Source organism: Caenorhabditis remanei, chromosome V (assembly GCF_010183535.1).
Source record: "Caenorhabditis remanei strain PX506 chromosome V, whole genome shotgun sequence".
NCBI lineage: Eukaryota > Metazoa > Nematoda > Chromadorea > Rhabditida > Rhabditidae > Caenorhabditis > Caenorhabditis remanei.
The window spans coordinates 17682831-17702124 of NC_071332.1; the positions used below are offsets into that span (position 1 = coordinate 17682831).

Sequence of the window (19294 nt, forward strand, 5' to 3'; positions counted from 1 at the left end):
GCAATAAAAATTTGCGTGCCTGAACTTTTGGTCAGTGTCGCCGTGACACACTTCTTATCAACACTGTCAGACGCGGTGTTTGTTCCTTGATCATCAATATTTTCTGGCCAGGAAACGCAATATATATATAAATTTTTGTTACTTGTCGTTTCGATTCGATACATAAATGGCTATTTTAGATGTGTCTAACCAATTACTCAATTCTGTAACACCTTAATTGCTCTTACCTGATGTCACTTGAAATTCTGCTAAATAAAAGCACACCCACCCCCCTTATCACTCACTTTGCACTGCTTCGTTTTATTGCATTTTCATGTCGGTGAAAAAATTTTCGAAAAAAAAAGTATATATATTGAACTGAAAACCCATCCCAAAGTGAGTTCAGCATGTTGCTTCGATTCCTTTTCATTTCATCATCTCTTCTATTTCTATCCGTATATTCCGAAGGCTACACTTGCGCTGACTACCTTGTCAACCCTCCACTAGACATCACCAAGCCCTATTACTTCCCAAATGACTGGAATGAGTCAATGCCACCTGCCAAATACAATCCGTCTCAAAATTGTAATTGGCAGATCAATGTTCTAGAAGATATGTATGCAACTGTTACATTCTATAAGAATTCCAATAAAGCTGGAAGCTTTGATGTTTATTACCCAGATAAAGTGACTGTTGCGTGAGTTGAAATTCAAGTAAAAACTTAATTTTGAAAAAGTAATTCAGAATCCATGATGATGACATTAACCCTTACATTTTCACTTATCAACAATTTCGAGTGAACATGTTTGTTCAAAATCAGCCGGGGGCGTTTTCATTCAAAGTTGTTTGGTCCAATTGTAAGTTTTTTGAAATATAGTTCTAATTTCAAATGATTAAAAATGTTTCAGACCCCAACGCCTGCAGTAAAACTATTCCATTAAATGACTCTCCCGTCCCAAACGTTCCCGATACATGTTTCACAACCTACACCGCTCCTAACAACGTGATGCTAGTAGGTTTCCCTACTAAAGAAGATTCAGATGATGCTCTTCGACAATCCGCAGTTTTTGACGGTGGAGATTATAGAGGAGAGTATTTAGGCAACTTGTACGACTTGTTGAATACGCAAATTGTGTCAAAAAGTAATCAGTTGACAGTATACACGTTTGGGCTGAGTGAGAAGTACAACTATACGCTGTATATGGGTGTTGATACGAAAGGTAAGTGGTGATGCAGATGCGCTCTATTGCACCGTGAATTTGGAATACGCTCCTTATCGTTTTGCTTATGATTGAGTCGCTACTCAGCTTACTTTGCAGCCAGTGGCCTTTTTGACAAATACAACGAGATTTTATACTTGAGAATTACAGATTTATTCTTATCCAAGAATAAACAGTAAAAGTACGAGAGAAGAATAATAAATCAGCACAGAAAACAAACAAAAACGGGGAAATTACCTTAGAAAAGTAAAAACTAAAAAAAACTGTTACTCTTGCATGGAGATGGGCTTAGCCACGTGGCGGGATAGCGGAGCGTCGTTGCGAGTGTGTGCGTGTAATGGGGTGTTGGATTCGGCGAGAATGCCCACCGGCAACTTCCCCCTCCTCCTAGATACCGGACCCCTGACCGGTGACAGCAAACGGCACACTACACTCGGCTTACATTCAACTCACTAGTCCTCATCCACCGACATCACTCACCCTACTCCTTAACATAGCATACTACCAAAAGATAAGAAATTTGTCCTAGTGACCTCAAAAAAGAAAGAAACTACTTGTCCTAGTGACCTCAGAAAAGAAAGAAAACTACTTGTCCTAGTGACTTCAAGATCTCATTAAAAACCGGTACTACTCAAACAATCATAATAAATAATTTAAAAATTTACACCATTATTCGGCTCGTTTGCCTCGACTGCTACTGTCTTCATTTGACCCACAACTGCCATTTTTCTCTTCGACGCATCTCTTAGGGACAACCCTGGCTTCTCCAACATTTCTCCGCTTTCTTCTCATCTGTCCTCACTCCTCTTTCATCGATGATGTGTCCCAGATATTCAACCGACTTCTGAGCAATCTTACACTTCGACGCTTTCAGTTTCAGCCCACACTCCCTTATCCTCTTCAACACCTTCACCAAGTCTTTCGCATGCTCTTGTTCACTATTACTAGCAATCAATATATCATCGATATACACAAAGACAGACTTTCCAATAAGATCTCCCAAAACTTGCTCCATCGCCGCCTGAAAAATCGCCGGACTCGTCGCCAACCCGAACGGCATCACTTCGAACTGATACTGTTCGTTCAGCACTGCGAACGCTGTCTTTTCCTTTGACCCTTCCTCCATCGGTATTTGCCAGTACCCAGCCATCAGATCCAAAGTGGTGAACCACTTGTTTTCCCCCAACGCTTGCAACGTCATCTCAATATGTGGTAATGGGTGCGCATTCAGCTTTATCACTCCATTCAACTTCCGATAATCCACACACATTCTAATACTTCCATCCTTCTTCTTCACCAACACGACCGGACTCGCCCATGGTGACTGACACTTTCTTATCACTCCCCGCCTTTCCATATCCGTCAACATTTCCTTTACTTTCCCATGAAGCGCCAACGGTACTGGTCTACATTTTTGCCTTATTGGTACACTTTTCTCTAACTCAATCTCACATTGCGCCATTCGCGTCTGTGTCAACTTCCCCGGTTCGGCCCCCAAATTATCCGGTGGTTACGGATTCAGTGGCCTTTTTGACAAATACAACGAGATTTTATACTTGAGAATTACAGATTTATTCTTATCCAAGAATAAACAGTAAAAGTACGAGAGAAGAATAATAAATCAGCACAGAAAACAAACAAAAACGGGGAAATTACCTTAGAAAAGTAAAAACTAAAAAAAACTGTTACTCTTGCGTGGAGATGGGCTTAGCCACGTGGCGGGATAGCGGAGCGTCGTTGCGAGTGTGTGCGTGTACCGTAAGAATGGGGTGTTGGATTCGGCGAGAATGCCCACCGGCAACTTAACTTTTTTGTTCGAGATCACTTGTCGGTATGAAAACTTGAGTCGCTGCGCAGCTAAATGGTGTATACGACATCTGACAGTTCCTTTGTTCTTATACCGGACATGTTGGTCTGAAAACATGTTGAACACGACTTCCATACGCTACGTATCTAGTTGCTACGCAGCAAATTTCAATCTGACTGTCTTGTCACTAACCTCTTTCTCGATTTTGAACTGACAGTAGGTCACTTCCATACCCTCTGTATCCGCAAACTACCATTCGAGTCGCTACGCAGCAGATTCTAGTTTGACTGAACTACCACTACCCTCTTTCCAGCTATTGGAGATGTCCAACGATTTCGTGGGCTCCGATGCAAACCCAGTGTTTCTCCATGCCTCATTTATCTCCCATCCAGTGCTATCTCTGCAGTCGCTACCGTATCTGATGACGTGGATTATCTTGCAGCATTTGATAAATTTCCTTATGTAAGTCATTTATCAAAGTTGTATTGAAAATCAAAATAATTGCAGGAAGGTACGTTGAAAATCTACGAGGGCAAAATGGTCGAGGATAATCTTCTGACTACCGTCAACCGAACTGATTACCCGTACAAGTTTCCAATGGCAGTTAAGAATAATGTGAAAATTTACTACCTGGATCAAGGAACCGTCCAAATTCCCCTTAGTACACAAACTAGATGTAAACATTATTATCAGTGAAACTTTTTATTACTGTTATAGTTTCAGCGTATTGGACAACTGTATTTCCTAATCGCATCGTCAACATCCACTCCTTCTACTATCGTGAATTGAGTCCATATCAGTATACATTCGAAACGTTTACCACTAGTAGAAAAGATATAAAAATGCATTTTAACTTGAATGTCAAGAGGTTTGATGTGAATGGACCGACGAAGTTGGATATTCAAGTTCTGCAAGATGGATATGTGGTGTTCTCGCAGAGGTATGAAATCAAGACTCAGACTCCCTCGTAATTTTTAACTTCCAGATACACCGGAGTTAACCCTCCACCTACTGACACCCTTCGACTCTTTGGAGACGCAATTGCTTTCATCTACGATACCGATGGTTACAGTACCAAAGGATTTGAAATTGAAATGATTTGTAAAGATAGCGGTAAGAATTCTGCTTCACTCTTTATCTATCTGTTTTTTAATTTCAGGCCTAACCACAACAACAACAAGCTATCCTACTGTACCAACACGAAAAACCAATCCTACATTGCGTACCGTAGCTACTACAGTAACCACCAAGAACCCCACAAGTTCTTCAATATCTCCGATTCCTACCACCACAACGACAACCACAACTTCTACAACTACAACAACGACTACATCAACTACAACTGTTCCAACGACCACCAAATTTTCAAATGGTGCTCAGTTGTCTTATTTTGTTCTGGTCATATTCTTACGGTTAATATTCTAATCTTAAAAGAATTCATTTTCACGTGTCAGTAGTTTCAATCAGCATATTAGCAACAGGTGTTAAAAATTGCGCTGTGCCGAAATCGAGAAAACTTGCGCTTCATTTGTGAGTACGTGACTTATTCTGCTCTCCTTATCACTAAAATCACATAATCGAGCAATAAAAAGTTGCGTGCCTAAACTTTTGGTCAGTGTGACATCTACCGTATCTACTACAGTAACCACAAAAACTACATATATTGTACCTACTACTACAGTAACCACAACGAGCTCAAAACATTTCAGCCAACTTGACGCCTCTGTAGAATTATGAAAAACGGTCATACTATGCGTACCATGCGTACCATTAGTCCCGTACCATATTATATGACATACGATTTTTAAAATAGTTCCGATTTGTACCAGTTCTGTCTGTAACATTTTTCCCTTCCAAATTTTATGTTTCCATCTTCAAACAGTCAACGTGATTTTCCTCACTATCATAAACTAGACCCTTCTTCTTATCACCATGAAATTCGTCATCTTGATACCCAGAACTTTTGGTCGTTTTCTCCCTGAGAACTGCTCACTCGACGTCAAATTTCATGTACATGACGATTAGCAGCAGATTATTGATAAGAAGACCCGGGTTGAGTCTGAGTCATGGACTATTTTGTATTCTTTTAGCCGGATCGTTAGGCCCTTTAAGATCCTTCCAAGATGCATGCCTAGGGCTTTAAGGTCTGCAGGACAGGCCTAACCTGAAACTTTTTTTGTCGCTAAAATGTGACAAGCGATAAGTCTGTGCAGAGCAATGCTGAGCAAACTACAAAAATCAACCACGCTTCTTAATTCTTATCAGAGAAGCAGCAGACTATAAATATCGAGACTCCACCATAATATATTTTAGTGCAATATGTTGCTCCAACTTCTCTTTCTTTCTTTATCACCATTCCTATTTCAATTTGTCGCTTCTCAAGGCTATACCTGCTCTGAAAATACCGTAGTCACCCCTCCACTTGACATCACCAAGCCCTATTACTACCCAAATGACTGGAATGAGTCAATGCCACCTGCCAAATACAATCCATCTCAAAACTGTAACTGGAAGATCAATATACTAGAGGGGATGTACGCCACAGTCACGTTTTATAAAAATTCAAATTACACTGGAAGCTTCACTGCTTGGTACTCTAACAATAATGTTGTGGGGTAAGTTGGTACAAAGGGAGTTTTCTTTCAAAATGGTTTTTATCATAGCTTTTTTAGTTTTGATTTAAAAAAAAACCGGAAAAATATTCATACCATTAGAAAGCCCGCGTTTTTCTCTATCGATTGTATAAAACACTTTTCCGATTATGCTGAAAACTATTTCACAATTTTCATTTTTGACATTCCTGTTATTTTCTATAACTGGTCGATAGCTGTCAGTTCTTTGACCTGTATCTCAGTCAATTTTGATCGAATTAGTGAGATTTTTATACCATTAATTTTTTATACCATCCATAATTTTTTCTATTTATATTGACTAATTTCAAAAAAGTTATCTACAAAAATATACTTTTAATGATCATTTCATCATTTTTGCGATTTGGTCCAAAGAGTGTTTTCTTTCAAAATGATTTTTATTATAACTTTATCAGTTTTAAACGTACCGACAAGATTTTTATACCATTAGAAAGCCCGTGTTTTTCTCTATCGATATAGTTTAACAAAAAATTTATTCAGACTCTCTGACAATGATCACAACCCATATATCTTCACTTCCAAGCAGTTCCAAGTAAGCATGCAGGTTCAGGAAGAGCCGGGAGAGTTCTCATTTCAAGTTATCTGGACGAATTGTGAGTTTCACTGTCTTTTTTTTTTTTTTGAAAAATCCCTGAAATTTCAGACCCCCTTAACTCCTGTCACACGTACATCCAGCTCGACTCCTCCAGTCCATGGCCAATCACACCCGCCGACTGTTTCACCACATTCAGTGCTCCGAATCGTGTTATGCTTGTTGGTTTCAACACTATACACGAATCAGAAGAGGTTCTTCTGAGGCAGTCAGCAGTTTTTGAGGGTCGTTCGAGTGATGGAGTGTATTTGGGCAATTTATGGGATTTGTTGGTTAGGCAGATTGTTTCGAATAGCAATGAGTTGACGGTCTACACGTTTGGGTTGAATGAGCAGATCAATTATGTGTTGTATATGGGTATTGATGCGAAAGGTGAGTGGTGATAGAGATGTGCTCTATCGCACCCTGGAACTGAAATATATTCGCTTTGTATCAGCAATGCAGTCGATCGATAGTGAAAATTACGGGCTTTCTAATGGTATAAAAATCTTGCCAATCCGATCAAAACTGATAAAGTTATGATGCAAACTATTTTGACAGGAAACTCCATTTGGACCAAATCTTAAACATGATAAATTGATTATTAAAAGTTTATTTTTGTAGATAATTTTTCGAAATTTGTCTGTATCGATAGACGATAGATATATCCGTAAACTATGTCGTGTATCCACAAACTTGGTTATGATTCGCTACGCAGCAAGCGCGCCTGTACTTTGGGTCATCAGTCAGCCGAAAGGTGGGCGGTGCGGCTTGTTTGACTAGCTTAGCGTCTGACTCCGTATCCACCCAGTCGCTACACAGTCAGTGTGCACTTGATACCGAGTTTTCGAATTTCAAAATTTCTCAATGTTGGTTATCTATATGTTTCAGCCATCCAAGACGTCCAACTATTCCGTGGCCTAACTTGCGGAGACAACGAGAATACCCCATGTCTCCTGTACCTCCCATCCAACGCTATATCTGCAGTGGCTACTGTATCTGCATTGGGTACTGATACCGTGGATTACCTCCTACCATTTGATAATTTTCCATTTGTGAGTAATACTCCTTGTGGTTTGAAAAATATAAGAGATTTCAGGATGGCACTATGAAAATTTACGAAGGAAGAATGACCGACGAGAATTTGTTGGCTACGGTGAACCAAACGGATTACAAGTATAAGTTTCCTATGGCAGTGAAGAATAGCTTGAAAATTTACTACCTGGATAAGGGATCCGTGCAAATTCCTATCCTGAGCTATGGTTACTGTAAGAGTAATAATTCTTATATTTTAAACTCACAATTATTTTTTTCAGCAGAAGCAAAATATGACATTGTGTTCCCCGGTCGATTCATCAACATCCATTCCTTCAATTACCGTCAATTAAATGAGGATCAGTACACATATGAGGGCTTTGGGACGAATAGTAGTGCGGTGAAAATGTATTTCAATTTGAATGTGAAATATTTCGATGCGAGTGGTCCGACGACGTATTTGCAAGTCGAGGTTATACAAGATGGATATTGGGTTTTCAAGGAGAGGTACTGTAGTCTTGGATGGCTGAAACATACGGGCTCAACATAACTAACATTGAGAAAACGCGCCCTGACGCACTACCCTCGAAATTCGAATACTCCGTATCAAGTGCTCAAGGGCATCGAAATTGGTTTTTTGCAATTTGACTGTTGTGTAGCGACTGTATGGATACGGAGTCAGATACTGAGCTAGTCGAACAGGGTCACCTTTCGTATCTACACTGGTGAATGGGCCAAAATGCAAAAACCGTCAAAATTTTCTTCTACGTGATTGCTGCGACTCATAGCATAGTTTGTGGATACGTGGCTTATGGAAACGCTTATGACTCGATGGAATTTTTTCAATTTATTGACTTCGTAGCGACTTATAGTTTATGGAAACAATTAGATACTCGTCTCATATGATCGCACTCAAGCTTACAATCTTAGGTTTTGGCATACGATCTCACTATTAGAGCGTGGCCTAGGATCTTCGGCCTTTACATTTTTTGTTTTTACTTTTGTTTGGATTTTAAGTTTAGCTGTGACAACTTTGATCCCAGACTTCCTGAATTTAGTTCAATTTACCACGCCACATTTCCAGATACAACGCTACCTATCTTCCCCCAAACACTCTCACACTGTTCGGAGACACCATTGTGGTAACATATGAAAATAATGGATATAGAACCAAAGGGTTCGAGGTTGACATGCTCTGCTCTGAATCAACGCCGAAGACAACGACAGCTGCTCCAACGGTTCCAAGTGTTCACACTAGATCGGCTCCAGATTCCGATTCTACAGTAACCGTGGTCACGTCGACTCCAACAACATCTACGACATCTAGACCTATACCTACTACCACTAAAATTACTGCTATCCCTCAAATTTCTTACATGTTGATGATCACTTTGATGTGGTTAACATTGTGAAATAAAATAATTTGTATTTTCAATGACTCAACGAATCCGGTACCCCATCCAGTCATCGGTATACCGTTGAACTTTTTTTCAGAAAATAAATTTCCAGCACAGCACGTCAGTTGAATTACTAACCAAATAAAAGTGATCTCATTGATTATTCATTTTGATTTCTTGGCGTTTTTCAACAATTATTTGTACTCTTGGTCTCTTTCTCTTCCTTATCATTCGCAGGGCGTCGTTTCATAAAAAGACAGTCTGGCTGCAAATTTTCTCACTATCAATCCGTGTGTTTTAAAGATGAATCCAGCAATTTTATTGTTATTTCTATATGGTTTAGTTCGGGCGGACCCTCAAGCTATCTTTTTGAATAAGTACAATGCGGATATAGCAGCGAGTAGTGTTGCGGTGGAGGTGAGTTTTATTGGTTTTGATTCTGTAAGAGAGACATTTCGCAACAGGAGACATTGAAACCTGTCTATACATACTTGTGACAGACCGGGGCCGGCCCGACTCCAAGGAAAATGTGATATTTTTCGATATTTTTGAAATATTTTGAACTTTTCGGTAAAAAGTCAAATTTTTGACTATGATTCAGTATCAAGAATTGAGTTTTAGGCTGGTGGAATGTTGTATCTAGCATCAAATGATGACGTGGCAAGTCTGAAAATGATCACAATCACGAATGGAGGACTCAGTCTTACGTAAGTGGGCCTGTACGGCTGAAAAAAAATTCGGACGAAAATTCTTGGTTTTCATACAGTTTTCAGTTTTTTTTTCAAATGTTTGGTATTTTCTGTCAAAAACCCTGGAAAAAAAGTTTTTCGATTTTTTTGGCACATAGTTTTTTCGCATAGCCCTGATGGTTATACCTAAAATTATCAAATTTCAGACTGAACCAACTCCTCAACCAGAACGGTCTGAAACTTGCCTCCAACCAACTAACCATTAAGTCTACTATCCCTTCTGCATCTTCTGCGACCCTATCTGGATTCTTGTATGCTACGACCGCAGCTCAAGCTAATGGTATAACAATGAACATATTCAGTTCCTACAACTGCGCTCCATCGAAATCCCCTTGATAAATGTCTCTTTTTTTCTGAGTCTCTCAATTTATCACGCAATTTTTTTGGTTTCGGTAGAGCGCAGTTGTAAGACGCGTGTCGTGCTAATTGTGACTTTTCCAAAAATATTATTTTTTTCCAGACAACACGTTCTCGGTGACCGTGGTAAATGGTGGTCAACAGTTTAACAGAGCAGGTGGTCAGACGACTACAGTAATCCTCAACGTCGAGTTCAAGCAGAATTTCCCACCGTTCGATGCGCCTAAACGGACGACTTATGTGACAGGAATCAATCAGTTTGGAGTGAGTCATCTAATTTTTTTGTTTGAAATTCTCTTTTTTTCTTTTGCAGAGCACTTCATTAAATTTCCATCACGGTTTACCCGCAGCCGATTATCAAACCTTAAAGAGCAACCAGTTTTTTGAGAACCCCCAATATTTCGATAACGCTGGTGGACAGGAGAAGATTTTGTTCAAGTCGGTGGAGCCAATGCAAGTGAATCTTCCCTACTGGTATATCACAGCTGACGGACCATACAGTATGACATTGGATGGCACTTATAGTAAGCTCGGGGGTCATGGACTCAGTTATGAGTTATGAGGCGTAACCTGTATCATTGGAAAGCTGGGAAAACGCTGATTCTAAATATATATTCAGTTTTGGCTATCGAGGCTTGGTATTTGAGAAAAACACGGTCAATGTACGGAATAGTGGAGAATTTTTACTCTTTTAGGCCTAAGGCTTAAGGACTAAAATTTTTTTCTTTTTTCCAAAAAATTTCGATGAAAAAATTAGACTTTTGAGCCGAAGGGTGCTCCAAAACTCATATTTTGTGTCTGTCTGTCTGTTGGTGCGTCCGAATGCCCGAATGTCCAGAAATCCCAAAATTTGGTTGTGTTTCGAGAAAGTTACAAGCAAGACAAATTATTACGTTTCTGACACGCGAACTTTTTTTTTAGATTTTTTTGTTGCATTTTGGTAAAGTCAATTATTTTCTATTTTTCCGATCATGACCTTGTTTTTCTCGAATACTAAACCTCGAGGGTAAAAACTGAATATATATTTGGAATCTGCGTGATTTCAGCTTTTCAACGATATAGGTCACGTCCTAAATCTCCAACCTGACTCCGTGTACGTGCGCTCTAATGATAAAGTTTCCAGGAAACGTCGTCCACAACACCACATCTGTGAACACCACTGGAGTCTTTGTGCTGACTGATGTCTGGCTGCCCCACTATGTGAATTTCGTTACGGATCCCACTAGAAAAGGGAACACGTTCACATTAGTCACTACTGAATTGAAAAGAGAAGCTCAAGTCGTGTTCACAAATGATGAATCAACATTCCCTGCTACATATGCTCCTGGAAATAACTTGATACACGCTTTTATCGGATCCAATTTTAAGTCTGAACGTCTTGTGGTCAACGGTACCGATATCTACCCGGGAACCATGTATTTACAGTATTATGTGTGGAGTGAGTTAAGCATTACTGTAGTTTCAGAGCTAATCATTTTGATGTTTCAGCGGGTGACTTGCTACCAACTACTACAGTTCCAACTACCGTGAGAACATCAAGTCGTCCGATTACCTCAACGACTGTCGCCACCTCAACAAAATCATGTAATAAGTTGAAAGTATTCTTATCCCTGCTGGTTCTTGTCTGTGTAATTTAATTTGAAAAATTTTGAAAATTATTATAATTTTATTCATAATAAGATTCTCTCCACTTCAACAGACCATTCGTCAATTTTAATTTTTGTTTTCTTGTCGTCTCTTTCAAATAAGTATACTCGACACTCTGGGTCTTCAGAGTCTTCTCCTCGAATAAAGTTTTCCAGATGGCTTTCAAAATTATCAAGTTGTTCCAGTGACCAATCATTATCATTCCAGTAGACACGGCCTTGTCGGAGATTTTTGGATATCAGGGCTTCCTGAAATGAGGCATAACTTTTTTTGGGGATCACTTAGGACATTTCATAATCAGAATTTTTTCAAAACTAGCACACCAAAAGTTTCATTTTTTAAAGTGAGAAGTTTTGAAATGTCTCGGTTCCAAATATGGATCAAATTTCAGACAAATGATTTTCAAGTAGCCCTCGTACGAATACGGGGTGGTCGGGTTTCTTATAAAATACGACAACAAAACACGCTTTCTTACAATAAAATACTTTTTATTGCGAGAATACAGAATTAAACGACAATTGCACACGATAAAATCAATAAAAACCAGCGATAAACGCAGAAACTAACTGAAACTAGCCAAACGGGCTCAAGAATAATTTATCATCCACGTGGACTACACGCCCACGTAAATCGGCGCGCTGAGGTTACGGTGGACGAGCGGAACATGAGCGGAGTGTCGTTGCGTATTTGATGTGATGTCTCGAAGAATAAGGGGTTATGGGGGTACCTTGCCACTTGCAACTTCCCCCCCTTTACAGAAACCGGGCCCCGACCGGTTGGAGAGCAATCACCAATACGACTTACATTCTTCACCGCGTGTTTCTCACCGCCCAGCCTAAACTCAGTTAACCCACCCTAACAAACAAACATTAATAAACAACTCTTTAAGAGACGTACAAATTCTACTCTAATTTAACACCATATTAGTAAAACCAAACAAAACACAATTAGCTATTCTGCTGACCGATCACTGATGACTCGGTCGGCTTCTTTTCGATGGTGGCTCCTTCTCCAGATCCTTCTTCAGCATCTCGACGATCCCACCACTCGGCATCACGGCTTCTAGGAAGTCCGCCAACTCCCTTGCAGTCTTGAAACGTTCCGGCGCTGTCGTTATCATTGGCATTTGCTTTGCGCCCACACTTTTCATCGGTTCAATCCATATGGCATTTGCGGAAGTCATGAGCGTCCTCTTCCATGTTTCAGTCACCAATGGAACCTCGGCAAAAGTACAATCCATTCGAAATGGACAGACAACCACTTCCTTGACTTCTCTTGCGAGTTTATCGATGACGTCTCCGGTTCTCTTATTTTTCTCTTCGTCCATGGTCAAAGCCAACAGGAACACCGCCGTTTGGACTTGTTCGAAATCATATTTGTCGACCCATCCGTCTGCATTCGCCTCTCTCATTTCCAGAAGTCCCTTGCCTTTGATGCCCATTCTCGGTCCAATGAGTATCTCAGGTTCGCGGATAACCGTCTTCTTTGGCTTCAATCTCTCCTCCACTTCTTTCTTGACTTCTTCAGCAGCAGCCTTCCACTCCTTTTCTTGAATCGTACCATTCATGATTGCTTTCGCAACCATCGAACATTCCTTCGCGAACATCTTGAGTGCCTCCACCTTTTCCGGCTCCCCCACCTCCTTTCGCACCATAACCGAATGCATCATCATATGACCATCAGCACCACGTATCTGCTTGTTACGCATGACCAATAAATTGGCCGCTTCCTCTAGTGTCCGGCAACTCTGCTCATCCAGCTTCACATGGCACGGACCAAATTTGCAGTCGCATCCTTTGATCACGAAGTTCCTGAAAGAATTCATGTTTTCAACACTGATTTCTATGTTTCTTATTTCATGAACCCCGCTCTCCCCACTCTCTCGAACACCTCGTTTCCCTCTTCTTGTTTTAGCCTTCACACTCATTTCTGGCACCTCAATCGGCACTTTCCTGACATGTTCCCATGGCACCCAGATCTTCTCTTTCCCTCCTACAATTGGAATAACCTCCGCTGAATTTTCTGTTGTTTTCAACACCCGATACATCCCTTGCCACTCATTTCGCAGCTTTGCATTCTTTGTCCCTATCTTTTCCGATGGACTCTTTATAAGCACCCTGTCTCCCACTACTGGATATCTGATTTTATGCACTCCGTGCTTCTTATCGAAATATCGTTTCGCGTCCTCTTGTTCCCTCTTTATGTGCGCTCTGGCCTCTTCCTGCGCACTGTTCATCTGCTCCGCATGTCTGAACTTGTACTCTTCCGTGTCAACCTGATAGCGTCCCACCACTTCCTCCGCATCTGCCTTCATCGGAATTCTCGCATCCCTTCCGTACATCAAGTAATGTGGACTTTCCCCCGTTGCGTCATGACGACATGAATTATATGCAAAAACAGCATATGGCAGCTTCTCGTCCCACTCCGCTGGAATCACCGTAATCTTTTTCAAGACCGTCTGAATTGTTCTGTTGAACCTTTCCACTGCCCCATTCATCCTTGAGTTGTATCCTTTTGTCCTTATGAGCTTAATATTCGACATTTTTGCGACTTTTTCGAAAGTTGCATTCGCGAACTCCAGTCCCTGATCCGTCAATATAGCCTTCGGGACCCTTCCTTCTTTCAGCAACCAATTCTCAACAAAAGCCTTTGCCACTGTCTCAGCCGACTTGTCCGGAATCGCGCACACTCCCGCGTATCTACTGAACAGATCGACTATGGTCAATACATATCGATTCCCGTGAGCGCTCCTTCCCAAATCCAACAAATCAAGCGCCACAATTTCCAGCGGTTCACTCGTTTCTATTGCTGTCAATGGTGCTGTCAATATCTGTTTAGCATTACTGCATAGACATTGTTGACATTCCTTGGACCATTTCCCAATCCACGCCCTCATTCGCGGCCACCAAACCCTCTTTTCCAGCATTGCTCCGACTTTCTCCGGACTCCAGTGTCCTCCGAATATTCCCCCGTGCGCCTCTTGGAACACTTCCTTACGCTTCTCCTCTGGAACCACTTTCAGTGTCGCCCCATACTTAGTCACCAACATCAACTCGTCCCCAACCATCATAAACTCGCTGAGATCTCTTTTTCCTTCTCCTGGAACTTCTACCATCCCGTCTTGTTGCCCCTTCTCCAATTTTCTGATGATCCCCCTCCATTTCTCGTCCTTCTCCAACGTCTCTTTCCAACTGCGTTTAGCCGTCTCTTCTTTCTCCACCACCGACACCTCATTCACCACCCGTACCACTTCCATCCTAGCTTGCTCATGTACTTCTTTCATCTCTTCAAATTCTTGTGCCCCTCCTCTTGACAGTGCGTCTGCTACCGGATTAGCTTTTCCTTTCAGGTAAACAATATTTAACGCAAAGTCCTGCATCTCCATTGACCATCTTAGCAATCTATCCGCCAACTTCTTTCCTTTGAACAGACTTGTCAATGGTTGGTGGTCCGTGAATACCGTAGTCGGACACCCGAAAATGAAGTGTTTGAATCTTCTTGTGGCAAATAATACTGCCAACGCTTCCTTATCACTAACGTGATAGTTCTTCTCAGCTGGAGTCAACGCCTTAGACGCAAATGCAATAGGGTGCACCTTCCCGTCCAATCCCACCTGAGCTAGTACTGCTCCGATTCCATACCCCGACGCATCTGTAAAAATACAGAACGGTCTCTCGAAACTTCTTGCCGCCTCAATATCTGGCTGTGCCAACACCGGCGCACTTGTCATCCTCCTTTTCAACTCCTCAAATGCTTCCTGTTGTTCTGCCGTCCATCTCCATGCAACTTTTGGTGAAGTCAGCGGTGTCAACGGCGCCGCAATCGATGAGAAATTCATCACGAAGTTTCTGTAGTATGTGCAAAGCCCGAGAAAAGAATGCAGCTCCACCCGATCTTTTGGGATTGGAAAATTCTCCACTTTTTCCACCTTCTTCCCATCCGTTCTCACTCCTAACTCATCAATAACATGCCCCAAGTATTCCACCGACTTCTGCGCTATCTTGCACTTCTGGGCTTTCAGCTTCAACCCACAATCTCTTATCCTTCTCAGCACTTTAGCCAGATCCGCAGCATGTTCCAGAGATGTTGGGAAGTGAAAATTTTCTTATCCGGAAGTCGGAAGTCGGAAGTTGGAAGTGATTTTTCTTATCAGGAAGTCGGAAGTCGGAAGTCGGAAGTAAAATTTCTTATCCGGAAGTCGGAAGTCGGAAGTCGGAAGTAAAAAACACCCGGAAGTCGGAAGTCGGAAGTCGGAAGTCGCTATTAGATTTTTTCGCAAAGATTCAAAAACTTCTAGAAAATGTTCATAAAATTCGCGAAAATCAGTGGAAAATTAGTTTTTGGCTGAAGAAAAGCCTATTTTCTGTCCTTTTAGACCATTTTTCCATGTATTTCTGCGACATTTACTTTTCCGAAATTTCACCGTTATGTAATGACAGAAGTCGGAAGTAAAATTCCTTATCCGGAAGTCGGAAGTAGGAAGTCGGAAGTGAAATTTCTTATCCGGAAGTCGGAAGTCGGAAGTTGGAAGTGAAAAAAAACCCGGAAGTCGGAAGTCGGAAGTCGGAAGTCGGAATTCCCAACAACGCGGTGCTGGTGAGATCAACTTTCAGAATATTGTCTATAGGAAGGCGGCTATGAAATATGTCCGATGCGTAGTCTTGGTTAGATTTAATTGAAAAACGGCACAAAAAGTAAAAAATAAGGAAGAATAGAAACAACAAAAAAAGTTTGAAAAAGCGGGGGTCGAACCTGCATAGCGTGCTTCATAGACAGACGCGCTCACCACTCGACCACGGATCGCTGGCCCAGAGGCATGTTCAGGTGCCGTGATATTTGGGGCGAAACATAGCTAAATTTGGGTTGAAAATTGAGTAAATCACATGTATTAAATTTGGATTTTCAGACCAGAATATCTGGATTCTGGAGGGTCGTCAGCAGTTTTTGAAAACTGATTTCCCATCAGAATTCGATTGTCTTTCGATTCTGCTAGGTCTCGTTTCTGAACTCCAAAGTCAGTCCTGACCATTCCCTAGTGAGTAAAATTGCTTAATTACATATTCACCTTTTGATAAAATTTTAAATAAATTTTTTATTTTTTTTATTAGACAAGATAAAAATTATGTCCCTTACCGTGGCCTAAAATAGCGAAATAATTTATTTTACTACTACAAAACATAGATATTTGATTAGGACCATAATTGTTTGAGTTTCTTTTTAAATTGCTTAATTTTAACTTAAAAATAAAATCATAAATGAATTTCTAACTTACACATCCTTCCACGTGACAAAATCCACAATCCGCCCGATTATCTCAACCGGCAAATCCATCAAATAACGGATACTCCTCACTGCATTTTCCTCATCCACCAAACCGAAATTCCCATTTGAAAACCTCGTAAACCAATAGTCAAACTCTCGATAACCCTTTGTATCTTCTCCCATCACCTCGCAAAAACTGAGATAAGAATCGAATTCCGATTTTCCCCGAAGAAATTCATATAGAATACTGGAGCGTTGGAATTCTGGATCGGCACGGGGAGCGGTGGTCATCGCTGAAGTTGTTTGTAAAAAAAAGGAAAAAAGTGACAAAAAAAGTGACTAGACAAGAAAGTGTGGTTTTTGATACTCCCTTTCACTATCTTCGTGTCTTCAGAAAAATCGGATCTCTTTTTTTTCCGACCTTGTAGTAAAGAGGTGTGCCCGATATTGACAACAAAAACTTTGAGTACACAGGTTCAAAACAGAGGCAGAATATATTTCTCGAATAAAGTTTTCGGGCATTGTAAGAATTATTCAAATTTGAGCCCCGCTTCCTAAACAACATTCTTCACCCCTGAAACTCCATCGCCATGAACGTGTACTGCGTACGTTTTGGATGCAGGGTCTAAAAATTGAATAGGGAATGAGATCCGTTGCAAATTTCTCATCTCTTGACGTAGAGACTACCCAAGAATCCATTATTTTCGGCACACACTGCACATTCTTATTAAATGCCATAAGAATAGGATAGGACTAGCTGAAATCAATGAGATCGATCACCACATCCGATGACATCATCATTTCATTAAGTTTTTCAGCATCATTAGCATTCGGAGGCTACGCAGTTTTCAAACGAAAATTTTTCCCGCTTTTTCACCTGCCTTTATCAAGTGCCTCCGCATTTCTGATACTTCCTCTGACACAATGTGGAACACGATCATTCCATTCGCCCGAACAAAAACGTCAACTATTTACGAGCATTACCTCGCTACAGGTCTTCAAACTTACGGTACTATCATGTTTTTCATCAACAATTTTCTATTCATCTGTTTAATTTTGTACAAAATACGGAAAGAGTCGGATGAAAATGATCAACATTTTCACAAACCAATATTCAACCAATTATTTTATAACTCTGCTTTCATGCTGGTTGCAACTGACTTCAGTTTCCTGTTTCTTTGTTTTGGGAAACTAGTCGATAAGTATGTTAGTATTGGAATGCTTTGTTTTGTTATTGAAATGTTTTCGATGTTCTTTGGAAGTGCCCTATTTGCTATTATCGGAATGTTCTCATTTTTGGCGGCAATTCAAAGAATAACTATTTTTTACTTGCCAAAGTACAAGTTCTTAGTCACAGGGTGAAACTACCACTTTGAAAACTAATATCTTTCATTTTCAGAATATTGTTGAAATGTGAAATCTTCTTGGTGTACGTTTCAGTTATTCATTATATCTTAGTTGCTTGTGAGCTTAAATTTTGAACAACATAATTTCAGACAGACATTTTTCAGTATTTTGCTATTATACAAGAATAAAAGGGGATCATTGTTCATATCGAGCTATGTACATTTATAGCACTATTGTCTTCATTATTTCTATAATCAGTGCTGCGGTATACATACACATTTATCGACTTTTTCGAAAATTGGAGAATATGGATGGAACTTATCTATTGTATCAGTTTGCCCCTATTCATTCTCTGTTAATGGTAAGGTTTTTTCTAGAAACAATTCCATTATTCTCAAGCTTTATCACTATGTAGAATCATTTCTAGATTCACAGTGTTGCACACTTAGTTGGCGTATTATTGGAAGATCAATTTGAAATGAACGTTGACAGATTCATTAAATTGCCATCCTTTTTTGTTTTTGTGCTGAACATTCCCGCAGTTGTGTCACTGTCTTATATTTTTTCTCAAAGGAGTTTCAGAAACATTTTTTCAAGAATTGCTTACCCGATATGGAGAGAGATCTCTTCATGATTGAAAATGTGAAATTAGAAACTCTTGTTAAGACATTTCCGAAAATGCGAAACATGTTTCACCTGCTAAATGTAATCATTTTCCATCCTGACATAATTTTTTTTATTTCCCTTTCTGAAGTTTTTTATACAAGAAAATTCGCATCAATCACTTCAGAAAACTGATTTATTTTCTTTATTCATTAAGATTTCATGAATGATAAAACATATAAACATATACAAATATGAGTGAGACAAATAAGAAAAAAACATGTACACAAACATGATGATTTGACCAGGCTGGACATACAAGTAATATAATGATGAGAGATCATTTGAATACATAATTAATAGACGGGGAAGAGAGTTGATGTTGCGCAACTGTTGCTAACTAGTTTTGCTCAAGGCCCGGTTGACAAAGATGTGTTTTCCTAGTTTTGTTTTTAGAGCTTTCCAGATGAATCATGGGTTCTGCTATTTGTAGAAAAGATTTAAAAATCCGAGAGAAATGAGAAATCCTTTATTCCTATTATTCTAAATTGATGGCCCCTATGGAGTATGTTATGTTGCATTTACACTTCCCTATTGCCATTGCAGCTGGTTTTCAGAACTTAATTTTTAAAAAATCGGGTTCAACGCCTGGGACCAGGTGGATATAAT

General features: G+C 40.2%; 3 protein-coding genes across 3 annotated transcripts; 2 read left to right on the plus strand and 1 right to left on the minus strand.

Annotated features, from left to right (window-relative positions):
- Nucleotides 1–386: 386 nt before the first annotated feature.
- Nucleotides 387–8675, plus strand: GCK72_020873 (uncharacterized protein; the record flags this gene model as incomplete). Its single annotated transcript, XM_003106364.2, has 15 exons — nt 387–676; nt 724–836; nt 888–1199; nt 3320–3468; nt 3514–3682; nt 3730–3946; nt 3992–4119; nt 4166–4404; nt 5320–5621; nt 6138–6250; nt 6301–6621; nt 7120–7283; nt 7328–7496; nt 7545–7770; nt 8348–8675. 15 exons carry the CDS (start codon nt 387–389, stop codon nt 8673–8675), a joined length of 3240 nt encoding a protein of 1079 aa, XP_003106412.2.
- A 288-nt stretch (nt 8676–8963) lies between these two features.
- On the plus strand, nt 8964–11403 carry GCK72_020874 (uncharacterized protein; the record flags this gene model as incomplete). The annotated part of the gene is made up of 7 exons (XM_003106479.2): nt 8964–9077; nt 9282–9367; nt 9556–9689; nt 9870–10030; nt 10080–10290; nt 10890–11204; nt 11255–11403. The coding sequence occupies 7 exons, from the start codon at nt 8964–8966 to the stop codon at nt 11401–11403; spliced, it is 1170 nt and encodes a 389-aa protein (XP_003106527.2).
- A 5278-nt stretch (nt 11404–16681) lies between these two features.
- Nucleotides 16682–16966, minus strand: GCK72_020875 (uncharacterized protein; the record flags this gene model as incomplete). The annotated part of the gene is made up of 1 exon (XM_053733857.1): nt 16682–16966. One exon carries the CDS (start codon nt 16964–16966, stop codon nt 16682–16684), a length of 285 nt encoding a protein of 94 aa, XP_053582770.1.
- Between the last annotated feature and the right edge of the window lie 2328 nt (nt 16967–19294).